The sequence below is a fragment of the Etheostoma spectabile genome, chromosome 7, assembly GCF_008692095.1.
Source record: "Etheostoma spectabile isolate EspeVRDwgs_2016 chromosome 7, UIUC_Espe_1.0, whole genome shotgun sequence".
In the NCBI taxonomy this organism is placed as follows: Eukaryota; Metazoa; Chordata; class Actinopteri; order Perciformes; family Percidae; genus Etheostoma; species Etheostoma spectabile.
This window is the reverse complement of record NC_045739.1, coordinates 20,651,551-20,673,938: the sequence shown is the minus strand read 5'-3', so window position 1 is coordinate 20,673,938 and position 22,388 is coordinate 20,651,551. Positions and strand designations below refer to the sequence as shown.

Below are 22,388 nucleotides of genomic sequence, written 5' to 3'. Positions count from 1 at the left end.
GTTTAAGAACAACAATTCTCAATGTATAACTGAAATTAATTTAGGGATTTCCTCATTTGCAGTCCATAGTATTATCAAATGATTCAGAGAATCTGGAGAAATATCTGCATGTAGTGCAGTGCAGGAACTAGACAGGCCTGGCTTCAGTCCAGTGCTGTCTCCCACTGAAAATTGGTTGTGCATTATGAAGAGCAAAATACGACCAAGGAGACCCCAGACTGTTGAGCAACTTAAGTGTACATCAAGGAAGAATGGGAAAGAATTTCACCTGTGAAGCTTCAACAATTAATCCTCAGTTTCCAAACGCTTAAGGAGTGTTGATAAAAGGAAAGATGATGCAACGCAGTGGTAAACAGGCCCCTTTCCCAAGAAAGTCACCCAGGCATCAAATTAAAAATGAGTGAATATTGTGTTTTTTTTTGTATATTTTTTAAGTTTAGCAGTTTGAACATTACACATCTTGTGTATTCAATTGACTAGACCGTAGGTTGTAAACAATTTGCAAATCATTGTATTGTGTTTTTAATTATGTTTTAGACAATGTCCCAACTTCATTGGAATTGTGGTTTGTACTTTTTGTGATTATTTTTTGGGGGGTATTTAAGGCCTTAAATTGACAGGACAGCTGAAAGGGGAGAGTGAGGGGGGGGGGAATGACATGCAGCAAAGGGCCACAGGTTGGAGTCAAACCTTGGCCCGCTGCGTTGAGGGGTAAACCTCTATATATGGGCACCCGCTCTACCAACTGGGCAATACAGGCGACCAGGAATTTGTACTTTTAACTCCAATTTATCAAACCCTCCCCGTCCAGTTAAACCATGTATCCTCCTACTGTACGTGTATCCTTTTATCCTGTCTCCATTGTACCATCGTTAAATGACTCATAGACATCCTGATGGTTTTCCAGTCTCCCTACATGAACACGTTCAACCCATCGTCGTCCTCCTGATGGAAGCTTTACTATGATATAATGCTGCCCTCTAGTGATTGATTATTCTATCACACTTTGTGCCTGTTTCATGTTTTTACTACCATCCATCTTTTATTGAATTAATTCTATCAATTGGTCATTTTAACATCATTAAATTACAACATGTCATTTTATACAGAGGTTTATTTGCAAACAATTCCAGTGTGTTCCAACAGTAAAGATGGTGATCCAAAAAAAAAATCCTGCGTCTTTCCAAATCGCATAAAATGCATTTGCATATTATGTATGTGTGACACAAAACATACAAAATTAAAGTTGGATGAAATGTAACTAAGACTATTTTTTTTTTCTAAGCCAGGGTTATCTTTACTATTTTTATATTACAAAAGGTAATATAAATAAGAGTCAAGACCAGAGGTTGAAATAGCAAGAAAATATTCTGCATAAGTAGAAGTACTATTACTTTGCTGAACTTTCACTTAAGTATAAGTACATGTACCGGTGTAAAAAATCTATTCAAGTAAAAGTAAAAAGTAGCTCCTTTAAAATTTACTCAGAGTAAAAGTTACTTTTTACCAGTGGGGGGGGGTAAATATACATGTTTTTACTTATTTAATCTCTAATTTATACTTGATTAAATCGCCGTCTTTTGTGATTTGATGAGGGCACAAAGCAACAACACAAAACAACATTAGAGACCTTTTTATACCCAGTATCGGATGTGATTTAAAATGTAGCAAACACTTCAAACAAAACACACTTAAAGCTACATTGTGTAACGTTTGTAGTTGTCAAAATCGGTGTTGCCTGTTCACAAACGTGTCCTTTTTTATGAATATTGACCACCACCATCAATTTCAAGTATACCTATTGGCTTGAAATTTTACATTTACGCTTGCATGAACTGGGGTAGATGTCGGTACACGATCCGTCCTGCCTGAACGATTTGTTCTGCGCATGTGCACTATGGTTGCGCACGCGCAGATGATAATCATGATGTCCGAAGATTTACCAGGGATTTACAGCACTGCACGATCTGTTCCACAGTAGCGGTCTGTTGTTAGCCGCCACTGGAAAGCTAACGACGTTGGTTTAGCTAAAAGCTAATTTGGCTAATCGCTAGCTGACAGCTTGATTCAGCCTAAAATAACATTACTCAAAGTAAACACTGGGAAAAGCAGCTGCAGCTAAATTAAGACTTTACAGTAATAATAAAGACAAGTATTGAGTGATTGTATTTTAAATGAGCACAAGTAAAGTACAACTGACGTAACAGCTGTTATATATTTTAACTGTTATTTTAAGTTTTGAGGGTCTTTTACATGCTGTCTCAGCTAGTGGTTAGCCAAATTAGCTGTTAGCTAAACTAACGTCGTTAGCTTTCCGGTGGAGGTGAACGGACTTTCTTTAACTGTCTATGGGAACAGATCGTGCGGTGTCGTAAATCCGCGTTCATCATGATATCATCTGCGCATGCGCTAACGTATTGCACATGCGCAGAACGGATCGTGCAGGCAGGACGGATCGTGTTCCGACAGTAGACTTTCCGTAGTCATGCGGCATCTTGAAATACGTTAGCCTGTAAGGGACATGCAGGCTATGCCGCGCCGCCTTTCGCGTTTTTGACTCACGACGGCTGCTAATGGGTATCATCGCTTCCCGAAGGAAACACGGAGGACCACACATATTCAAAATCCAACTTTCAGGAACAGGAGTCTTCTTCCTCGCCCAGAAAAAGAAAACGGATATTGCAAAGAGCAAGAGACCGGCGTCATCAGAAAGAAGAGTGAACTTTGGAGCTGCTTTGGATTCACACACCAAATCCCAACTAGTTAATTATCCTCCGGACCGCTGCTCTTTCTTTCCCTATCCTTTCCGTCGGGTGCTGCGCGTCCACGCCACTCTCTGACACGCACTCCAACAACCACGCCCGATAGACGGCCTTTTGTACACTTTTGTTATTTGAAGCGTCACGGCTACCGTAGCTGCAATACCTAGGCTACTTTGAACTGCGCGGCGAGAGAGAGTTGATTGCGATATATGATCTCAACGCTAGATGGGAGAAATTCTTATAAAATGTAGCTTTAAGTTAAAGTAAAATTTTAAAAACTACTTTTAAAAAATAGAACTACACACAAAAAAAGCTACTCATTTACAGTAACGTGAGTAAATGTAATTCATTACTTTCCACCTCTGGTCAAGACCTTGAGTTAAAATTAATTTCGTCAAAATATTTTATACTTTTTGAAATGAGGAGACAGCAGTGGTTCAGGGTTTTTGATCAAGTTTGAGGTGATGCCATTTCTATTCAAATAGGTGTCTAAATTACAGAACCAAAACCTGGTCCTGTACAGGCCACCATACAAAGTAAAGCTGCCGTTTTGTAACATGCATTTCAATTGCAATACATATCAGATGCACCAAAAATACTTTTGATGTATTTTTGTAGATGTTTGTCTCAGGTTGACAGTGTTGACCTTTACAGTTGGTGTCTGTATTTTAACCAAACACTGGGAGGTGTAAGCACGTCACAGCGTCTACATGGCTGTCTTTCTGGGGTTGTCGGGGTCGAAGGTCATGATCTCCATGTGGATAAGACCTGATGAGATAAAAAAAGAAAAGCAGTATTATAACAAATCCTGTAAAAGCCCCAAAGTGTACATTCATTTCAAGAGAATATGGCACAGAGTCAACTTTGGCACTTTTTGCACAAAGTATTGATCATTTCCAAATACACTGGGCACTGTGTGCATGGCTGGGCGATTTGGAGAATATTTATGACTAAATACATGGATGGCAATATTGTGGAGGTATTGTCAGGTTGACTATTAGTGCTTTCCAGAAATATTAACACAATGAGATTTTGGATAAACAATCATTAGTAATGTGGATATAATGACTAAGTGGGTAAAGGGAAATAACAGAATAGCTACAACAGCCTGGTATATTCAGAAAGAATGATTTTTTTAAACAATTTCTTAACTGACATTTCCTATAAAATAAGCAATAACAATGCACAATGGTGTAACATTCATTGTAAACCCCACAAATCCCAACCCAGGCCCGCCAGTTCCCCCCCACCCATCTTAACAAAGAAGAGTATGCCTGCATTGCATAACAAAAGTTATAAAGACAGAGGAGTAATTACAGTTGACATCCAAAATTTATCTAGCCTCCCTCATATATGCATTTCAACATAATATGGATATATTGCCCAGCCCTAATTGTGTGCAGTGTAATAACTTACTCTTCCACTCCCCAACAGCGAGATCCAGGTTCTCGAAGGAGTCGTCGTACGGCTCGGAGTCTGGCTCGCTCTCCGGGTCATGATATTCAGCCAGGAAGGGGTGAGACAGTCCCTGCTTAACTGTCAGCCTCGTCTCCGGGTCCAGCAGTAACATCCCCTCCAGTATGTCCACAGCTGGAAACATCGTAATATTAAGAAAAACACGTTTCAATTCTCCACAAAATATATATTTCTTTTTTCCTTTTCTCACCCGTCACTTGGCCAGTTAAATCTACCAACTCAGCAGAACCATTAAATCTCCTATTTATTACATATTAACAGCAAAGTGAAAAATGACGAACATGACTTTAGAAGCATGATGGTAGAGAAAAGGTTGTAAAGTTGTCAAAGACTCTTTGACAACTTGAGTTTACCTAATACCTCTTTGACAAAGAGGTATTAGGTAAACTCAATAAAAGTTGCAATATACTGTATTTTGATGATAAAATTCAGTTTCAGTGTGAAATGAAGAAGCAGAAGCAGTTCAGCGCACCATTTCCATCCATGGACGCAAACACTTCCTTGAAGTTTTTCTTCTTTTGCGGGGGAAGACCTTTCACATAAGATTGGGCCTGGGAAACAGTTAAGGGTGGTTACATTTCATTCTAAAGAATGAGCTTACAATAAGGATAGGCAATTAGATATACAGTATGTATTTGGAAATACACACCGCCATTACAAGTTGGCCGAATAAGAAATATCAAAGCTGGAAAGTGCTGATGTTAACATGTACATAAGAAACTTACATCTTTACTCTGCATCTTCTGGACCAGGGAGGGGTCTGGTGTTCCTGTCAGATGGAGGATCCTCTTCAGCTGATCAATACCTAAATAGGCTGGTTAAGGAAGCCTCATAATGCACATCATACACCACATGGATCTGGCGTCAGAGCAGTCACGAGCATTGATGGCATTGCAGGTTCTGCCAGATTTTCACTCTGCATACATGACAGTGCGGTACTGTCTTTCAAAATATAGCCGCTCTTTTTTTCTCCTTTGACTTATTGTAATCGAGTTTTGGTTGCATTTCTGTATCAGATGTAGGAAGTGTGACATAAGGATGGATGTATTCAATTCAATTAAACATTAATTAACCCTCTGAGGACAAAATACGCACTGGCGAGTCCAAGCAATGTTTGACAACACACATTCAAAGTGACACTATGAAATATCCTTTTAGACATTTATTCACTAGTGTATTCATATATTACGCTACTTTTGTGAACCCAAGGCTTTTGTAAATTCATTTCAAGCACCAAAACAATTAAGTGTAGGTCTGTTTTCACAAGAGAAATTTCATATTTAGGGCCAGATTATCTCGTTACACATTGCTCTGGAACCAATTTGGGCCTGACTATACATAAAGCTGAGTTTGTAGTGAAAGCATTGATATGAAACACATGGGGATCACGTTATGTACAAGTACCTTTTTAAAAAGGGGAAGTAAAAAAAGATATTTAAAAATGCCCTTAGACTTCATTGGGTTAAAGGGGCACTCCGGCGAGTTAGTAATGCACTGAACTCGTTAAAGACATATTAAATAAGCAGAATGGTTATTTAATGGTCTATAAGCATAGAATGAGATATCTCCGTTGATTCATTTCACATAACCTCCTTTTCTGGTAAATCCCACATTTTTTTAAACTTCATACCTCCACTTTTCAATTAAGGAACATTACCAAGCCTGAGCTGAGATAACCATGGTATAACCAGTCATTTCTTTCTAATTTTCCAGAAACACTAACTCATAGCCGCATAAACTGACCTTTACATGTAAAATCGGTGGAGTACTTCTAAATCGTACAATGCAGCACCAGTTTTGAAAATGTCCCCTGTTTTAAACATTCAAAATGCCGGGGGACAGTATGAGTTTCTAGCTATTATAAATGAGCATACACAGCTTTATTACAACACAGTGTGAGGATACTGTCCTCTCCTGGGAAAAGCACCTGGCCAGTAATCATCTCAGCCAGGATACAAGCAGCTGACCACACATCCACTGGGAGGGAGAGGATTTTATTTACAAAAATGTAATACATCTGCCGTAGCATACTGCAATATTCCGTTATATTGCTGACAAACTGTCTCTTTGTATGAAAGGTAAGGTAATGTTCTGACCTGTTTGACTGTAGTGCATCCAGTTGAATATGACCTCTGGTGCTCTGTACCAGCGCGTCACAACATAACCAGTCATTTCCCCTTCTGTCTGTCTTGCCAGGCCGAAATCCAGGATCTGGGAATAGTTACAGTTATGGAAGCTGAAGTGATGTTATTAAATGGTAATTTGATAGTCCCCCCCAAGAGCCAGGTGCTGTCTGAGGTTTCTTCCTGTTTAAATGAAGATTTTCCTAACCGCTGTGTGCAATTGCTTTTGGGGAAATTGTTGGGTTTCTGTAAAGCTAAAGGCCGTAGATTTAGAGTACTAGGAGTAAAAACTCCTTTGTTCAATAACTCAGCTAATTTGCATATTGTCACCTTCCTAAAATAATCGCCTAAGTCATTTTTTCACGTCTTTCAGAAAACACAAAAAACTGAACCAAATACTGAACATATTTTGACTTAGGCAGTTATACTAAAGGCGTAGAATCACATGACCTGTTCAACTGAGAATGTAGGAAATGTTACCAGAGGTGGCCAGCACCATGAGGAGATGATATAGGCAAGAAAATACTTTTTGTCAAAAAATGACTTAGGCGATTATTTTAGGAAGGTGACGATATGTAATGTAGAATTTTTTAGAGATTACCCCTGTGGTGTAAAATTGTGTTGTGTGTATATTACATACAGGAAACATTGTTGTACATGTATTGGTGTCTTGTTTATTTGTATGTTGTTTGAATGTGTTTTTTAATCTTGCAAATTAAGTTTCCCATTTGGGATAATAAAGTATCTGAACTGAATTATAGAGTGTGGTCTGGACCTACTACTACATACTACTTTCTGGAAAGTATCCTGACATGATGTCTGTTATTATTTGACACTATGAATAAATTGAACAGAAAATTGCAAATACTGCTTATGATTAATGATTAAATAGAGTTTTATAAAGAATCAAGTAACATTGATTTGGCCACAACAAGTCTTTTTTTGGTGATCTATAGAAGAGATGAATATTTTATTATGTGTGTGCTAATAATGGCTAAATAACATTTATAGATGCTCTAGAAAGTATGTATTAACCACTAACAAGGTATAATAATCACCAGTTGTGACTTTATAATGACCATCCAAATGAGGTTTATTGGCGGAATACAAAGGATTTTTGGTTTACAAACTATTTGGTAATAGGGATGCTAATTTAGATATTTTTTTCCACTGACTGATAGCCTATCCTCGTTGACAGATTTTTAACCGTCAACCGACAAGCTGGCAACGCAGTCCCAGTTCAGGGCTGCTCAATCATCTGGGTATTATGAAAATTAATTGAACCCCGTCATAAGTGCTTGCAGTTCTAGTTTTCGCAAACACAATTATATTTGTTTTTTTTGTTTTAATAATAGGCTATTGTTTTTAACTGTAAATGTCATCGTCCGTTAACAGCTGCACATTAATCATTAACATTCATATTTGGTAATCATTAACACATACTAACTATAAAATAAAATGTTATGATGTGTGCAACAAAAAACTGTAAATAATTATTTAATTTACATATACACATCATAATACACTTCATTTCAACAATAAAATAATAATTTTTCAAATGGTGTTGCATTGGCTGTCTGAAGGTTTTCATATTTAACAGCCAAAACGTATCATCATCATGACCTGATCAATGTTGTGAGACTTTTAACCTTACCTTTAATTCACAGTTCTCACTCACAGCAAGGTTACCGGGCTTCAGATCCTAAAACGCAACCAAAAGAGTTTTCTTAATAACACAACGCCCATTGTGACTTTGCAATAGTTATGGTTAATAGTATATAGTATGCTCATTTGCTCTCTTGCTGAGAGTTAGATTAAAGAGTGATGCCACTCTAATGTCATCAATATGGAGATACCGTCAGCAGCAGGATAGCTTTGGTAAGCATTAAGAAAATTTTCTTAACTTAAGCAAAGCTATCCGGCTATATGTAAGGATACACTGTATGTACACACACATATCAGCTTAACTCTCAACATAGGAAAGAAAATAAACACAATGTTCAACGGAAAAATGTTAACTGTTCCTTTAAGTGAGACCCAAATTATTCAGTAAGTACAACACCAACCCGATGAACGATCCCCGCAGAATGAATATACTGTAAAGAAAGAGAAAATAGATTTAAACAGTAATTCAACACGACTGGATATGGCCTACTGCACATGCACAGAGTGTAGTAGAGCATGCAGACCCACATGGCTTAATGGCTCTCTAAATGGCATGGTGTTGACTTGTGGATTTAAAAAAATACACATTACACATGACAAAGTCTCCACCTGCAGCCGATTACGAGGGCTCTGTTTTGTGTATTCTCCAGCCCTTAGAGCAAATCCAGACTGTTCTCACAGCACAGAAGAGTGCTTAAAGCACGCATACCCTGGGAGAAGATCATGGGATCAAAGAGGTCTGCAGCTTCATTCAAAGACAAAAGGGCATTTATTAGGAGGTGGTCTTGTTTTTCAGTATAAAACGTGCTTTCTCTTTCGTTTCCATTGAGCAATCTTCTTTACACATTGACTAGCATTGCGTGTACTGGCATAAATAAGAGGAAAGCAGTCAGTCAGTGTCAGTGAACTGAACGTACTTCATTTAATATGCCGGTAAGACATCTGACCTTGTGCGTTTAAAGCTGCAGTTTGTAACTTGTATAAAAAATGTCTTTTTGTCATATTTGCTGAACCTGTCACTGTATCCTGCCAGTAGTCCATGAGACAGATAATCTGTGGATAGAATCATGTTTCTCTGCCTCCTCCTAGTGATCCTAATGGGATGTGCAAGTTTCCACGGCTCCCTAAAAAGATAAACGACCAATCGGAGCAGAGGAGTCTCAAACGCAGTGTCGATGACCGCTCTCGTCAAACTGTCAAACTAGGCAGCGCTGAACAATCAATCAATTTTATTTGTCACATGAAATCATACGAGTTGCAATCAAATATGAATTAAGATTCTGTTACTGTCATGGCCTATTTCTCGCCTCAAATATTTTCACACACATATTTTAATGTGCTGTGTAGCTGTAAAATGAGGAATGTGATTTTCACAGATTATCTGTCTCATGTGTAGTAGTAGTACTGTCAGGATATGGTGAGTTTATTTTAATAAAAGTTACCAACTGAACCTTTAAAGGGAGAGCAGAATGGGACAAAAGATAGGAGGTCACCACATTGCTCTGCCAAACTGATTATAACTGAAGATAATGTATGATTAGGCATCCTGCACTTCATATTGATATGCTTTCCTATAGTGTTTAATATACACTCACCGGCCACTTTATTAGGTACACCTGTCCAACTGCTCGTTAAACACAATTTCTAAGCAGCCAATCACATGGCGCAACTCAGTGCATTTAGGCATGTAGACCTGGTCAAGAGAATCTCCTGCAGTTCAACACGAGCATCAGTATGGGGAAAGAAGGTGATTTGAGTGACTTTGAACGTGGCATGATTGTTGGTGCCAGAAGGCTGGTCTGAGTATTCAGAAACTGCTAATCTACTGGGATTTTCCAGCAAACCATCTCTAGGGTTTACAGAGAATGGTCCGAAAAAAAAAACATCCAGTGAGCGGCAGTTCTGTGGGCGGAAATGCCGTTGATGCAGAGGTCAGAGGAGAATGGCCAGACTGGTTCGAGCTGATAGAAGGGCAACAGTGACTCAAAACCACCCGTTACAACCAAGGTGGGCAGAAGAGCATCTCTGAACGCACAGTACGTCCAACTTTGAGGCAGATGGGCTACAGCAGCAGAAGACCACATCGGGTGCCACTCCTTTCAGCTAAGAACAGGAAACTGAGACTACAATTGCACAAGCTATCGAAATTGGACATAGAAGTTGGAAAAACGTTGCCTGGTCTGATGAGTCTCGATTTGTGCTGCGACAGTCGGATGGTAGGGTCAGAATTTGGTGTTCACAACATGAAAGCATGGATCCATCCTGCCTTGTACAACGGTTCAGGCTGGTGGTGGTGGATGGTGTGGGGAATATTTCTTGGCACTCTTTGGGCCCCTTGGTACCAATTGAGCATCGTTGCAACGCCACAGCCTACCTGAGTATTGTTGCTGACCATGTCTATCCCTTTAGACCAAATGTACCCAACTTCTGATGGCTACTTTCAGCAGATAATGCGCCCATGTCATAAAGCTGGAATCATCACAGACTGGTTTCTGAACATGACAATGAGTTCGCTTACTCAAATGGCCCACAGTCACCAGACTCAATCCAATAGAGCATCTTGGGATGTGGTGGAACGGGAGATTCGCATCATGGATGTGCAGCCGACAAATCTGCGGCAACTGTGTGATGCCATCATGTAATATGGACCAAACTCGAGGAATGCTTCCAGCACCTTGTTGAATCTAGCCACGAAGAATTGAGGCAGTTCTGAAGGCAAAAGGGGTCAACCCGTTACTAGCATGGGGTACCTAATAAAGTGGCCGGTGAGTGTAGAGACATTATTATATCTAGCCTCATATACCCTAAAGCCACAAGAGACCCCAAAACAGCATTATACATTTGTGAAGTTCTACGTTGAATTTTGTTTTTTTTCCACATACTTTAAGCACTTATTTAAATGTGCATTGCTTTTTTTCTGTAGCTGTAAGTATAACTTTGATTTATAGTTTTATCACCTTGTTAGCATGAAGTTTCTTATTTACACATCCAGTGGCTACAGAGCAACGTTGCATTCATTTAAAGTCGTGTTTGTGCCCACATATAGGTAATATTATCTAATGTTATTTTTACACACACTTACCTTGAGTCCCCTTAGAAGCTGGTAGAACAGGTATGTGATGATGCGATCAGTTAATCTCCGCCTCTTCATAATGTGGCCCAGATCCTGGGCTACTAATGGCATTACCATATAACTAGAGAGAGAAAGAAAAGAGCAAGAGAGAAGGAGAGGATAGAAAGATAAAATCAACACGTAAAGTAGTCTACGTGAAGTGGGTCTAGAAAGAGCTCATTGCTATGGTGAGGAAACACAACCGCGCAAACGGACCAAAACAAACATGCGTCAGCTTGCTCTCACACCTCCTTGCTTGAATTTTTCAAACAGGCACACACATGCACGCAGGGTCTCGACAAGCTGGGGCCCCGAACAAGCCGAAGAATGTGGTTCCTGAATCCCTAACTTACAAGGTTTGGAATTTCTCCAGTGTGAAGTCAGGTGTGAAGACGTCAAGGAGGCAGATCACCTTTAAGTAAAAAAAAAAAACACAGTGAGGACATGAACATTTAGGGACTGCAGATGTAAACTAGCCTAAGGCTAAATCTGGTACAATGCATCAAATGGCAACATTTATGTAAAAAAAAAATTACATGGTGAATTTGAATAAACAAATAAAAACCATGCACTGGTAGATTCAGAAATAAAGAGACACGAAAATGCCCTCTGGGATGCCTCTACAAAACATGAGAAAGTGCCCTCTAGGGCTTCTGGTTTCAGTAGAGAAAACATGACAAAGTGTCCTTGGGTGCCCTTTAAGTAAAGAAAACATGATAAAGTGCCCTCTCCAGTTCCCTTCCAGTAAAGAAAACACCATGAAGCCCCGCCCTCTAGGGTTCCCAGTGCAGAAAACAATACACAGGGCACTAAGGGTGTAACTTTGGTTTGAGAAGTAAGGGTTGGACACAAAAAAGAGGGTCTGGGGGTCCTCCGCCAAAGAAATGTTTTCTATTTGAATCCCATTTCCTGCATTTCTACATAAGTGGGACTTATGGTGATACAAAATCTAGGAAATAATTAAGCTGATCATAATGATAAATTCTTCCATAAAGAAAAGTACTAAACTATGTATGAGAAAAAGATGTCTAACTTCCTTTATCATTTAGAATTGTTAGTCACTGAGACTTAAAAATACAATGATATCGAACAAATTTGAAAGTGTGTGTGTGTGTGTGTGGTGGGTGGTGGGTGGGGGGGAACAAACCGAATTTTGAAAAGTGGGGGTGACATGTCCCCCCTGTACTAGTGGAACTTACGCCCTAGCAGTGCACTGTTTAATGTCCCCTTAAAAATGGAGAAATCATTGATGCAGTGCCAAATAGGCAGCCCTGTATGTCAGTACACGTGTTGCGTTCCCCTCACACAGCCTGAGTCTGCCAGTGTTAACACACAATATGTTTGTTTGTAAAACAAACATATGAAACGCTTGATATTTGTCAAAAGAGGTCACATGCAGTGCCGAGTTAACACTGCACAGCCCAGGAGTAACCCCTACAGTAGTATTCATGTCACATTCACAGTACGGACGCTTCTGTGGCTCCTGCAACTCTGTGCTATCACTGCTGTTCTGTCTCTGTACCGCATTTCCCAGAGATCACTTCTAAAGCATCCGTGCATCCAGTAGGGATAGTGGTAATATTACTCTCATTAATATAATAATATTAATTGGATTTGCTGTTCAAGTAGTTTGAGCTCACGCTAAACAGCTACTTCCGTGGCAGGGTTAGCTCATTTGGTAGAGCGGGTGCACATATATGTAGTCGAGGACTACATATATGTGCACCCGCTCTACCGACTGAGCTAACACACATCAACACATGATACAACAATGGGTCAATAGTCTTTTGTAAACGTGTCCATTTGACAAACAAGACAAACAAGTTCAAATGCAATGATTTGGTGTCTTCCAAAGATTAGCCGAGTAGAAGGAGGTTATGTGAGTGTTCCCAGTTACTCAAAGGTTTTTTAGCAAAAATATGGAATGATTATGGTTGCAACAACACACAACCCTTCCAGCATTGATGGGGTTATGGGCTCTTGTCGAATGGTCAATAAAGTTTTGCTTATCCTCAAAATCATCTCGTCTTATTTTTGAGGTTGACCTTCCTGGTTAAATAAGTTCTGAATAACTACACTGACATTAGTCATTAAAAGTCTCAACAAAAAGAGGACCTATTGGCAGGCTGTTGTACTGGCTGCCCCCCCCCCCCCCCCCTTATAGTCAAACTGGTCTTCCTTCAAAGTTTTTGTTCCCTGTCTTTGTCGCCTTTTTCAAATTTGTTTTTGGCATTCTTTACTGAGCTTTTGTCTCTTTTGTTGAGTTTTTTGGGGGGGGGGGTTTTCTTCAACGTTTTTGTTGCCTTTTTCAGTTGTTTTTTAAATCTTTGGCGCTTTTTCAACATTTTTTTGTAACTTCCCTAACATTTGTCACCTTTGGCGATTTTGACTCTTTTTTTAAGATTTTTTTATTTATTTATTTGATTTTTTTTTTTTTTGTAATACATGCATACTTGTATTTAGATAGTTTGAGATCCCAACCCCCCCTAATGTTGAACCCGAAGTTACGCCATTGACCGACTGTATCATATCAATTGAGTGAAGTTATTGTGTCTCACTGCGCACTCACTCCAGGTTCACATCCATGCCCACTTTTTGTCAAGTTCCTACATTTTCATGCTGTATGTGGCGGAGCAGTCGGAGTTCCCTGTAGGCCCGTTTGGTGTGGATCAGGGACTGGAAAGGACGATACAGCTTCTTGATGGCCACCTTCTCCTTGGTCTTCTGGTCAACGGCAGAACTAAGTGGGAATAAAACACAGTGTAAAGGGCATGTCCCACAGGGGGAGTAGGGTGCTGCATGAGGGGGGGGGGGGGGGGGGGGGTCGAACCATATGTGTCAAACCATTCTGAATCAAGTATTGGTGTGCTGTAGAGATGTCCTCCAGCACACCAAATATTGTTCTGATATAGATACTTACAAGAATTACTCTATAATCAGTTTCATTCGTCTTTCAATATTTTTTCAATGAAAATGAGAATACTGATGCAAAAATGATCACTCCCTCCAATATCGTGAATCATATCGCAATCGCAAGATCAGTCAAAACAGATATTTTCCTCGTATCGTGCAGCCATGAAATAATTCTTAATCTATAGACTCAAAATAATGATTTCGGGGCACAGCATATTTATTTATTCACTGTAAATAGTTGATGAATGGTTCAATCTCTAAAACGTTGGAAAATAGGGCAGAAATGTTTTCTGCACAATCTCCCGGAGCCAAAGGTAATCATTATTATTATTATTAAAATAATTGTCCGACCGTCAGTCCAAAACCCAAAGATATTCAATTTAGAAGCATATAAACGGAAAAACAAATGTGTGCAATCATCATTAATTTCTGTCATTTGACTAATCTGCTGATTGACCAATAATTTTGCTCCTCTGTGTATGAATTAGTTTGACTTTATATGTGCTTCCTATTAAAAGTTGATAGTGTAGCCTACATTATGAGTCCGTTTAGGCATTTTTGGAAGTTTCTGTTGATGCTGTTCTGTAGGGGATCTGGTTCTTGCAGTGCTTGGAAAAAGACATTAGCATGAAACCTCTTCATAGGTAGGGTTGGGTATCGGTTGGATTTTTAGGATTCCGATGCCAAACTGGTAATTTTAAAATGATTTTGATTCCTAAACCAATTCTTGAAAAACTGAAAAATTACACCCAACAAAAGCCCTTTTATAGAGTTTTTTTAAATTGAAAATTATTTAAATTTAACAATATATGTTAACGTTTTAACCCTTGTATTGTCTTCACTTTCGGGACCCTCTCGTATCCCTCGGGTCAAATTGACCCGCGACTTATTTGGAGTTTTACAAACAATTCTGAAATCAAATTTTAAGTCAAAATCTATTAACAAGGATTGTCTGTTTAGGGAATGCAATCAGTCTCTACTAGCACACAATTCCTTTTTTGTCATAAGGTTATAATTCATGTTAAAAGTCCACTTTGAAAAAAACATAAGTGGTTATATCCAGAATAATTTTCTGAATTGAGTCAGGAATACATGTTTATGACAGAAAATAAGGTAAGGCCATTGATTTTCAGGTAGAAAAATGTAACTTGTGCCATTTATCTTCTTGTAAAAATTTGAAATGGGTCAATTTGACCCAAATACCATACGAGGGTTAAAGTACTTAAATATACAATAAGCAAACCTAAGTCATCTAACACGCAACTACAATAATTTAACAATAAATAACAGATACACTATTAACAAGTATCAACAAAATAAATGTTGTGTTGGTGTGCTAACCAGAGCCCAGAGGGAAATATGGCATTTTAAAAGTAGCCTACATTTATGGTAGCTAGCTAACGGTGGACTACAGACAAAATGGGATATTTTTACGTCCATTTCAGAGGGACAGAGGGAAAAAATTTCAGTCGACACATTAAGTGGAACCGAAATTTGCGTTCTAATCCGGTCTGATTACTACAGGTATTCTGGTTTTGGTACTACGGGTTTTGGTATCCAACCGCATTTATAAGAAGCCTATATCTGAAATAAAACTTTCAAGTGAATAAATTAGGGCAAATGGCTGACATCCCCTCTTTTATAGACTGACCAAATATGATCATAATCGGTAATGAGATCTTGTCTGTCAGTGGCTTATCATTAGATAAAAGTGTGTGTGAGATATCTTGGATTCCTGTAGGCTGGGTTTCTCATGTTGGTGGAGCAGATTCTTGTCATATCGCAGGACTTGTATTGACTTGCTGACTTGCCTCAGGTGGACAATAGTGCTTCTGTTAGCAGATGTCGGAGAAACCTCGGCCTCTTGGACAGCATGCAGCGTAGTCTGGGAGTGGAATGCAGACTAAAGGCTATAAACCAGGCTACATGGAGAAACCACTTGTGATGGCAAACATTTAAATACTGATAGTGAACAACAAAGCCTTTGAACCTTTGAACCTTTGAACATTTACAAAACAGCATCACTTTATTAGGCTCAGACATTATGTTTCTGCTGTGACAATGGAAGAAACACTGAAACGTCATGTCCAATAATAGCCTATTACGATACGATACGATATGATGCAGTAAAAGACAACTCTATTTATTCAGCCAGGGTTGAAATGAATTTTTCATCCCTGGGTAGCTCTTATAAAAAACATAGACATACATACAACCATACATAAGATGAATAATGCCAAAAGGACACAAATGAAACATTAACACAAATAAAATAAACACCCAAGTAAGGAAACAAAGCATACCAACAGAAAATGACATGAACACACCGACAAGGTCTAGGAGACTTGACACCCTGTATAAATACTGCACTGGATTTAATGTTTTAATGTTTCTGGTTAAGCAATAGGATAGATTGATGTATGAAAGAGTTTTTAAGTCTGTTGCGATTAAAAGAATGAAGCGATCCGTTTGAAGGCAGAAGCTGATATTCTCTGTGCAAAACACGTGAGGAGTCATTTGAAATAGCCCTGGCCAGGCGGAGCATACTATTATTGTGAGCTTCCTGGATGGAGTGTACCACAGGTACAGTCCTATGCTATTTTATAACTTCAGCCCATACAGCAGGATTAACATGCATTATGAGATCATTGGACAAAAAGATCCCAATACCTCACGCCTTTCTGTATAAAATACGAAAAAGACACAAAGACAAACAACTCTGCAGCACTTTCCGCGTCAGTACAGGCCGATCCCCGAAGTTACCCGCTCCCCCCGGGGAGACTCACCACACTGTCCCGTAGGCCCCGGAGCCAATCGACTTCAGCGCCGTGTATCTCTCCGGGACGTCCCACGTCGTTTTCTGGACCTCCAGTCTGTGGTAGCCCGGTCTGACGGGAGACGTCTTCACTGGAGACTCCATGGCGCGGGTTCCTTTTCACTTTCCACTCAGGGTTTAGGTCGTCTGACGTTAGTAGCCAGCGGTGGAGTGTCAACCTGACAGGTAAGACCTTGCAGTGAAGGTGTGAGCAGCGCAGGGAAACGCCCCCCCCGTCATATTGAGCTGTGTTTCCTGCCATCGGTGGAATGTAAATAACAGTACTAAGGCTGATACTTAAGTACAAATGTGAGGTACTTGTACTTGAGTCTTTTCATTTTCTACTTCTAATCCACTACATTTCAGATGGAAATATTGCACTTTTTTTTATCCACTACAGTAATCTAAGTAAAACATTGTAATTTCCCCTTGCAGGATTAACAAAGTACACATTATTATTAGTAGTAGTATTAGTATTAGTATTAGTATTAGTATTTAGTCTGACAGCTTTAGGTAGGCTACTAGTTGCTTTACAAATTAAGATCGTTGCACATAAAACACAGTGTAGTTATTAAAATGCATTGTTTATTATAAATCAAACTGCCCCACAATACACAGTAGGCCTACAGCTGAAATGATTAGCCAATTAATTAATTAGTTGATGGACAGAACTGTTTTGATTATTTCCAGTTTCTGAAATGTGACAATGTGTCTGCATTGAGTACTTTTTAATACTTTAAGTACATTTTCCTTTTACTTAAGCAACATTTTCAATGCAGGACTTTTACTTGTTACAGAGTATATTTACAGTGTGGTATTATTACATTTCTACTTCTTCTGAATACTTGCACTGTGTGTGTGTGTGTGTGTGTGTGTGTGTGTGTGTGTGTGTGTGTGTGTCAGAGACCAGTAGAGAGTATGGCAGTTTTTTCTAAGCCTACTAGATGGCGCTCTGTTCAACAAAGGGAAAATACATTGAATTGCAATGCCTGAGGTCTTTCTCTTAAAACCAAGACTGCCATCTAGTGGGCTCAGAATATAAAGACACTGCTTCACAAAGCTTCATTTGGCCATCACTAGCCTACAGGACACTTCACCACCAGCTCCAACTCATCCACTATTCTGCAGCGAGGATTATGACACGCTCCAAATCCACTGGCCATGTAACTCCTAGTTCTTCTAGTTGCCTACAGAATACGTTTCAAAGTCCTGCTCCTAGCACACAAGGCCCTACACAATTAGACCCCCACCTACCTCATGGACCTCCTGGAAGTTTACACCCCTGCCCGCCCACTGAGATCCTCTTCAGCAGGTCTACTGCATGTCCCTAGTGTGAACCTCAGCACCCTTGGGAGAGAGAGCTTTCAACTACACCGCCACCCCCAAGCTATGGAATTCATTGCCAGACATCAGACACTGTGACTCAATTACTGACTTTAAAAAACAGACTTAAAACATATCTCTTCAAAATAGCTTACGGACTGACTGACTGACTGACTCTTTTTTAACTCTTTTTTTTTTTTTTACTTTTATACTGACTATAATGTTAACGATGTTTAATGACTGTTTGTGAAGTGACCTTGGGTGTCATGAAAGGCGCTTTAAATAAAATGTATTATTATTTAAAAATCTTTTGGGAGACAAAATCGACCGCAGACCAGCAGAGGGCAGTAACACATCATTCTGGTGGACTAGACAAGGAGGAGAGTCCCGGCCATCTCTGGAGTCATTGTTCATTTCCATCTCAAAGAATTTCAACGCTGTTTTACTTTTATGGTCAAACACACTAGCATCCAATACTGGCCCGGGTGGGGAAAACAGTCCTACTGGTCAGTAGGCTACTGTAACCCCCGCAGCATGCACACATCCATTGTCTACTTTAGGGTTGTTGAACAGCACCTTACAGTGTAAAGAGGAGCACAGAACAACGTTTTATATTTATATGCCCCCCCCCCAAAAAAAATGAATCCAGAGTGCCACTGGCAACCTGAAGCATTGCCTACTGTCTGAACCGCTCACACACTATACAGCCCAGAGTCAAGCTAGCACAGGCGGAGCAACATGTCTGAGAAGGAATTTCAAAATAAAATCCTTATGGTAGCGCGCTTTTTGAGAAGGCTAATAGATGACTAGCAACAAAAACAGAGACACAGGTTGGACATGGTTTAAAGCCAAATCAAGAAATAACTCAAACTGTCCTCACACCTTTGTGTCAGTGTTGGGGAAAACCTTTTACTTCCATGAAAATCTTGATCAGACAATACATTAATGACGTGTAAAAAACGACTATCTTTTGATCACGTATGCATACAAATGTGCTCACAAAAAAGGCATCAGGGCAGCACCTAATATCTCCCAAATATAATTGGCACGTTCTTTTCTTTTCAGGCACGAGCGCTTTTGAGACTTTATTCTGAAGGCGACATCGTGACGTTTCCTGTCCCACCCTGTGTGACTCCGTGTATCTTGTCTCTCAGCGAAAGCTTCTCAGAAGACCTGTCCCTGTCCTGAGTGTGGGCTGCTGCTAGACAACAGAGACTGCCTCCGGTGTCTTAGGGGAACCCACACACACTTTCTGGACTCTGAGTTTGGTTACTTCTTTCTTTTAGAGCAGCTACTTTATCATAATTTCGCCGTGTTTGAAGGAAAAACTAACAGCGCGTGAAGTAAGTTAGCTTACCAAGCTGGACCTCATCATACTTTCTGCGTGTTAGCGTGGATGCGAGGCTCTCTTTCATTCAACATCATGGACGGCTGATTCCCACACTTTACCGACCTCACAGGTAAGTTCAATGCCATCATTTATTAAAATGGAAAAACAAAAAATCCTAATACAAGATGTGTGGTTCACAGTTAGGCGCTCGAGGACAAAAATACTTCTTGCTAATCAAAGCCTATTGGCTGGCTCAGCTCGACAATTGCTAGTATGATGCATGTGTTATCATACGGCTACATTTAAGTCACATTGCAATTAATATCATAAGGTGTTTTATCACACGGGAAGTTCTGACGTGACTTCTCAGTGGATGTAGAACATCTGAAAACGCTTTGTGTTTGAGTGTTTTACACTCCAAAACACAGACACAAGCACTCAGACTACACTGCTCACTATACAGTAGCTTTGGACCGTGGTGAGTACTGGACTTCAGGCCACACACACACACACACACACACACACACCACACACACACACACACACACACACATTCACACACACACCACACACACACTTTGTGTCAGCTGATGTAAGATGTGTGTGTGAGCCAAATGTCAAATGCCTTGTTCACTGCTAGCATTCTGCTGACACACACACACACACACACACAAGCCCACACACACACACACACACACACACACACACACACACACAGCTGCCTGTTTATTGCTTCATTTGGGAATTTGAGATGATCTGCTTTGACAATGTGCATTGAACTTGACAAGACTTCAATGGCTAGATGTGATTATTTTCTGTATTTTCTTTCATGGATCGATGGGCCATGATGATGATGATGATGATGATGATACTAATGATACTTTATTTGCTTAGCATTTTCAAGGCAAATCATTACAGCCTCACCCATAGACATTGCAGAGAGCTGAGTTGAACTGCTTCGGTGACAGAGGGAGTGTGTGGGTGTGTGTGTTTGTGTTTAGAGACAGTCTATGATTCAAGCTGTTCAGAGACCAGGTAAGGCTTAACTTTCAGATGACCCCCCCCCCCCGTCTGTGTGTTGCACCCAATGAACCTCAGAACTTCAGTGTGGGGTGTGTTCATGATGTTATTGACACAGCTAAAATAGGAGGATGAAGTTTAGTTAGTTCAGTAGTTGGTTCCCCCGTTTCTATAACAGCTGTTTGATTTTACCTTTTGCAAAAAGAAACCGCTTAGAAATGGATCAAAGTCAAAGCCTCTCCAGATATCATTTTCCTTCTCATTGCGTGCTGTTGGAGCTAACATGTTGAGAGCACATTTCAAACGACCATTGTAAATATTCTCGTGGTTGTCTAGCCAAGCCTCGAATCTCTGGTTTTGCTTGGGCTCCCAGCGTCCAGGCATCTTTTGAATGGCTGGCCATCTGCTTGCTAAGGGTCTATTCCAGAAGCACGATATCACATTACCCACACTTCAACTTGGGGGGTGAATGAAAGTGTGCGTGGTTATGGTATTATCAGATTCAGTAGTAAAGTTTGATTGTTCAGAGTTCAGATCACCTCACTCAAAAACCCATCTGAGCACATCAGTCAGTAATAATGTTCAATAATTCAGATGCAATTTAAAAAGAAGCACTTTATACTCGTTTCCAGTCCTTCCAGAATTTTTTTTTGTGATTGTTGCAGGCAAAAATCCATGATTATGCGGCACGTTTTCTAAAAAAAAGCGATTTACAAATTGTATCCTACAAACTAAAGAAAAAATCTGTTTGGTAAAGATCCAAGCAAAAAATCACACTTGAATAATTTTTTAAAACATATTTTTTAATAAAAATTAGAATAATGATAGAAAAATTAGTATTCCCTCCAATATCGTGAATCATATTGCAATCACAATATCAGTCAAAAGAATCCCAATCAGATATTTTCCGCATACCGTGCAGCCCTATAAGGCAGTCCTGCTTGGTTCTCTTGGTAAATGATTGTAAAGAGTTCCAGACAATATGTTTACGCCATTTACAGAATTTGTGTGTGGAGAAGCCACCTAAGTAGCCATCCAATGAGCAGGTGGCACCTTGTACGGCAGCCTAAACAGCCCATTTACATTATATATTTCTATATTGTTTCCATCACAACGTTGAAAAACCAGCAGCCGGACTGCGTAATTTGGATGGGGCTTTACATTGTGATTGGTGCTGTCAGTTAAACGCGTTATTTACGGCGTTAACGCAAACCCAGTTTAACGGCATCAATTTTTTAACGTGAGTTTAACATTCTTTGGCCTAACAAACTTTGTAGTTTTTTTCACATGCTGTTGCAACAACTAGTAACGTTAGAAAAACTACAACACCACACCGGATCTAGCTAGACCGGAAACAAAACAACAGGCACGCCACACACACTTGTTTGGGCTTGTGAGACACCAAAATGGATGCCAATAAGATTCTGGATGGAAAGTTTTCTTTTTAAAAGTTGCCAAATGGTTCCATTGACAAGACCAAAATGATCTGTGTGTTTTGTCGTTGTGAACTGAGCTATCATATATCGGAATATTTATGTCATAACATTTTGGCCATATTGCCCAGCCCTGCTATGGACCAATCACTGCTCTGGACATACTGTACAATGAAAGCTACATGAAGGCTAAAATAAACAGCATGAATTCAATTTCTTTTAAACCTATCTCAAATTTGTATTTGTTTTTCCAACTGACAGGACGTTAAAAGAAAAGTATGAAGCTTTTCATTTCTTTACACTCCTTGTAGCCTAACAGTATCTGTCGATGCCAGTCATATTTCTGACTTGCCTGAGAACCTTTTACAACACCAGTCCATTTTGTGGAATCATATAACCAGAGATTGTCTGGCTCC

At 39.7% G+C, this 22,388-nt stretch overlaps 2 protein-coding genes across 3 annotated transcripts in view; one reads left to right on the top strand and one right to left on the bottom strand.

Annotated features, from left to right (window-relative positions):
- Positions 1 to 1,096: 1,096 nt before the first annotated feature.
- On the bottom strand, positions 1,097 to 17,078 carry zgc:171775 (STKc_p38 domain-containing protein). Of its 2 annotated transcripts, XR_004332575.1 has the most exons (13): positions 16,838 to 17,078; positions 13,749 to 13,878; positions 11,492 to 11,550; positions 11,109 to 11,220; positions 8,428 to 8,457; positions 8,016 to 8,063; positions 6,335 to 6,449; positions 6,144 to 6,215; positions 4,964 to 5,043; positions 4,711 to 4,789; positions 4,179 to 4,352; positions 2,906 to 3,530; positions 1,097 to 2,722 (listed from the first exon to the last, which is right to left on the bottom strand). XR_004332575.1 is itself a non-coding variant. In XM_032519794.1 (12 exons), the coding sequence occupies exons 1-12, from the start codon at positions 16,969 to 16,971 to the stop codon at positions 3,469 to 3,471; spliced, it is 1,095 nt and encodes a 364-aa protein (XP_032375685.1). In that variant the 5' UTR covers positions 16,972 to 17,078; the 3' UTR covers positions 1,097 to 3,468. The 2 variants fall into 2 exon arrangements, 1 of the variants encoding a protein (XP_032375685.1); XM_032519794.1 differs by having other exon boundaries at positions 1,097 to 3,530.
- Positions 17,079 to 19,365: 2,287 nt separating this feature from the next.
- Positions 19,366 to 22,388, top strand: part of LOC116691872 (plexin-B1) — a 66,450-nt gene continuing 63,427 nt past the window's right edge. The window contains exon 1 of the mRNA XM_032519757.1: positions 19,366 to 19,649. The gene's annotated coding sequence lies outside the window, so the exon portion shown is untranslated. The remainder of the gene's footprint in view (positions 19,650 to 22,388) is intronic.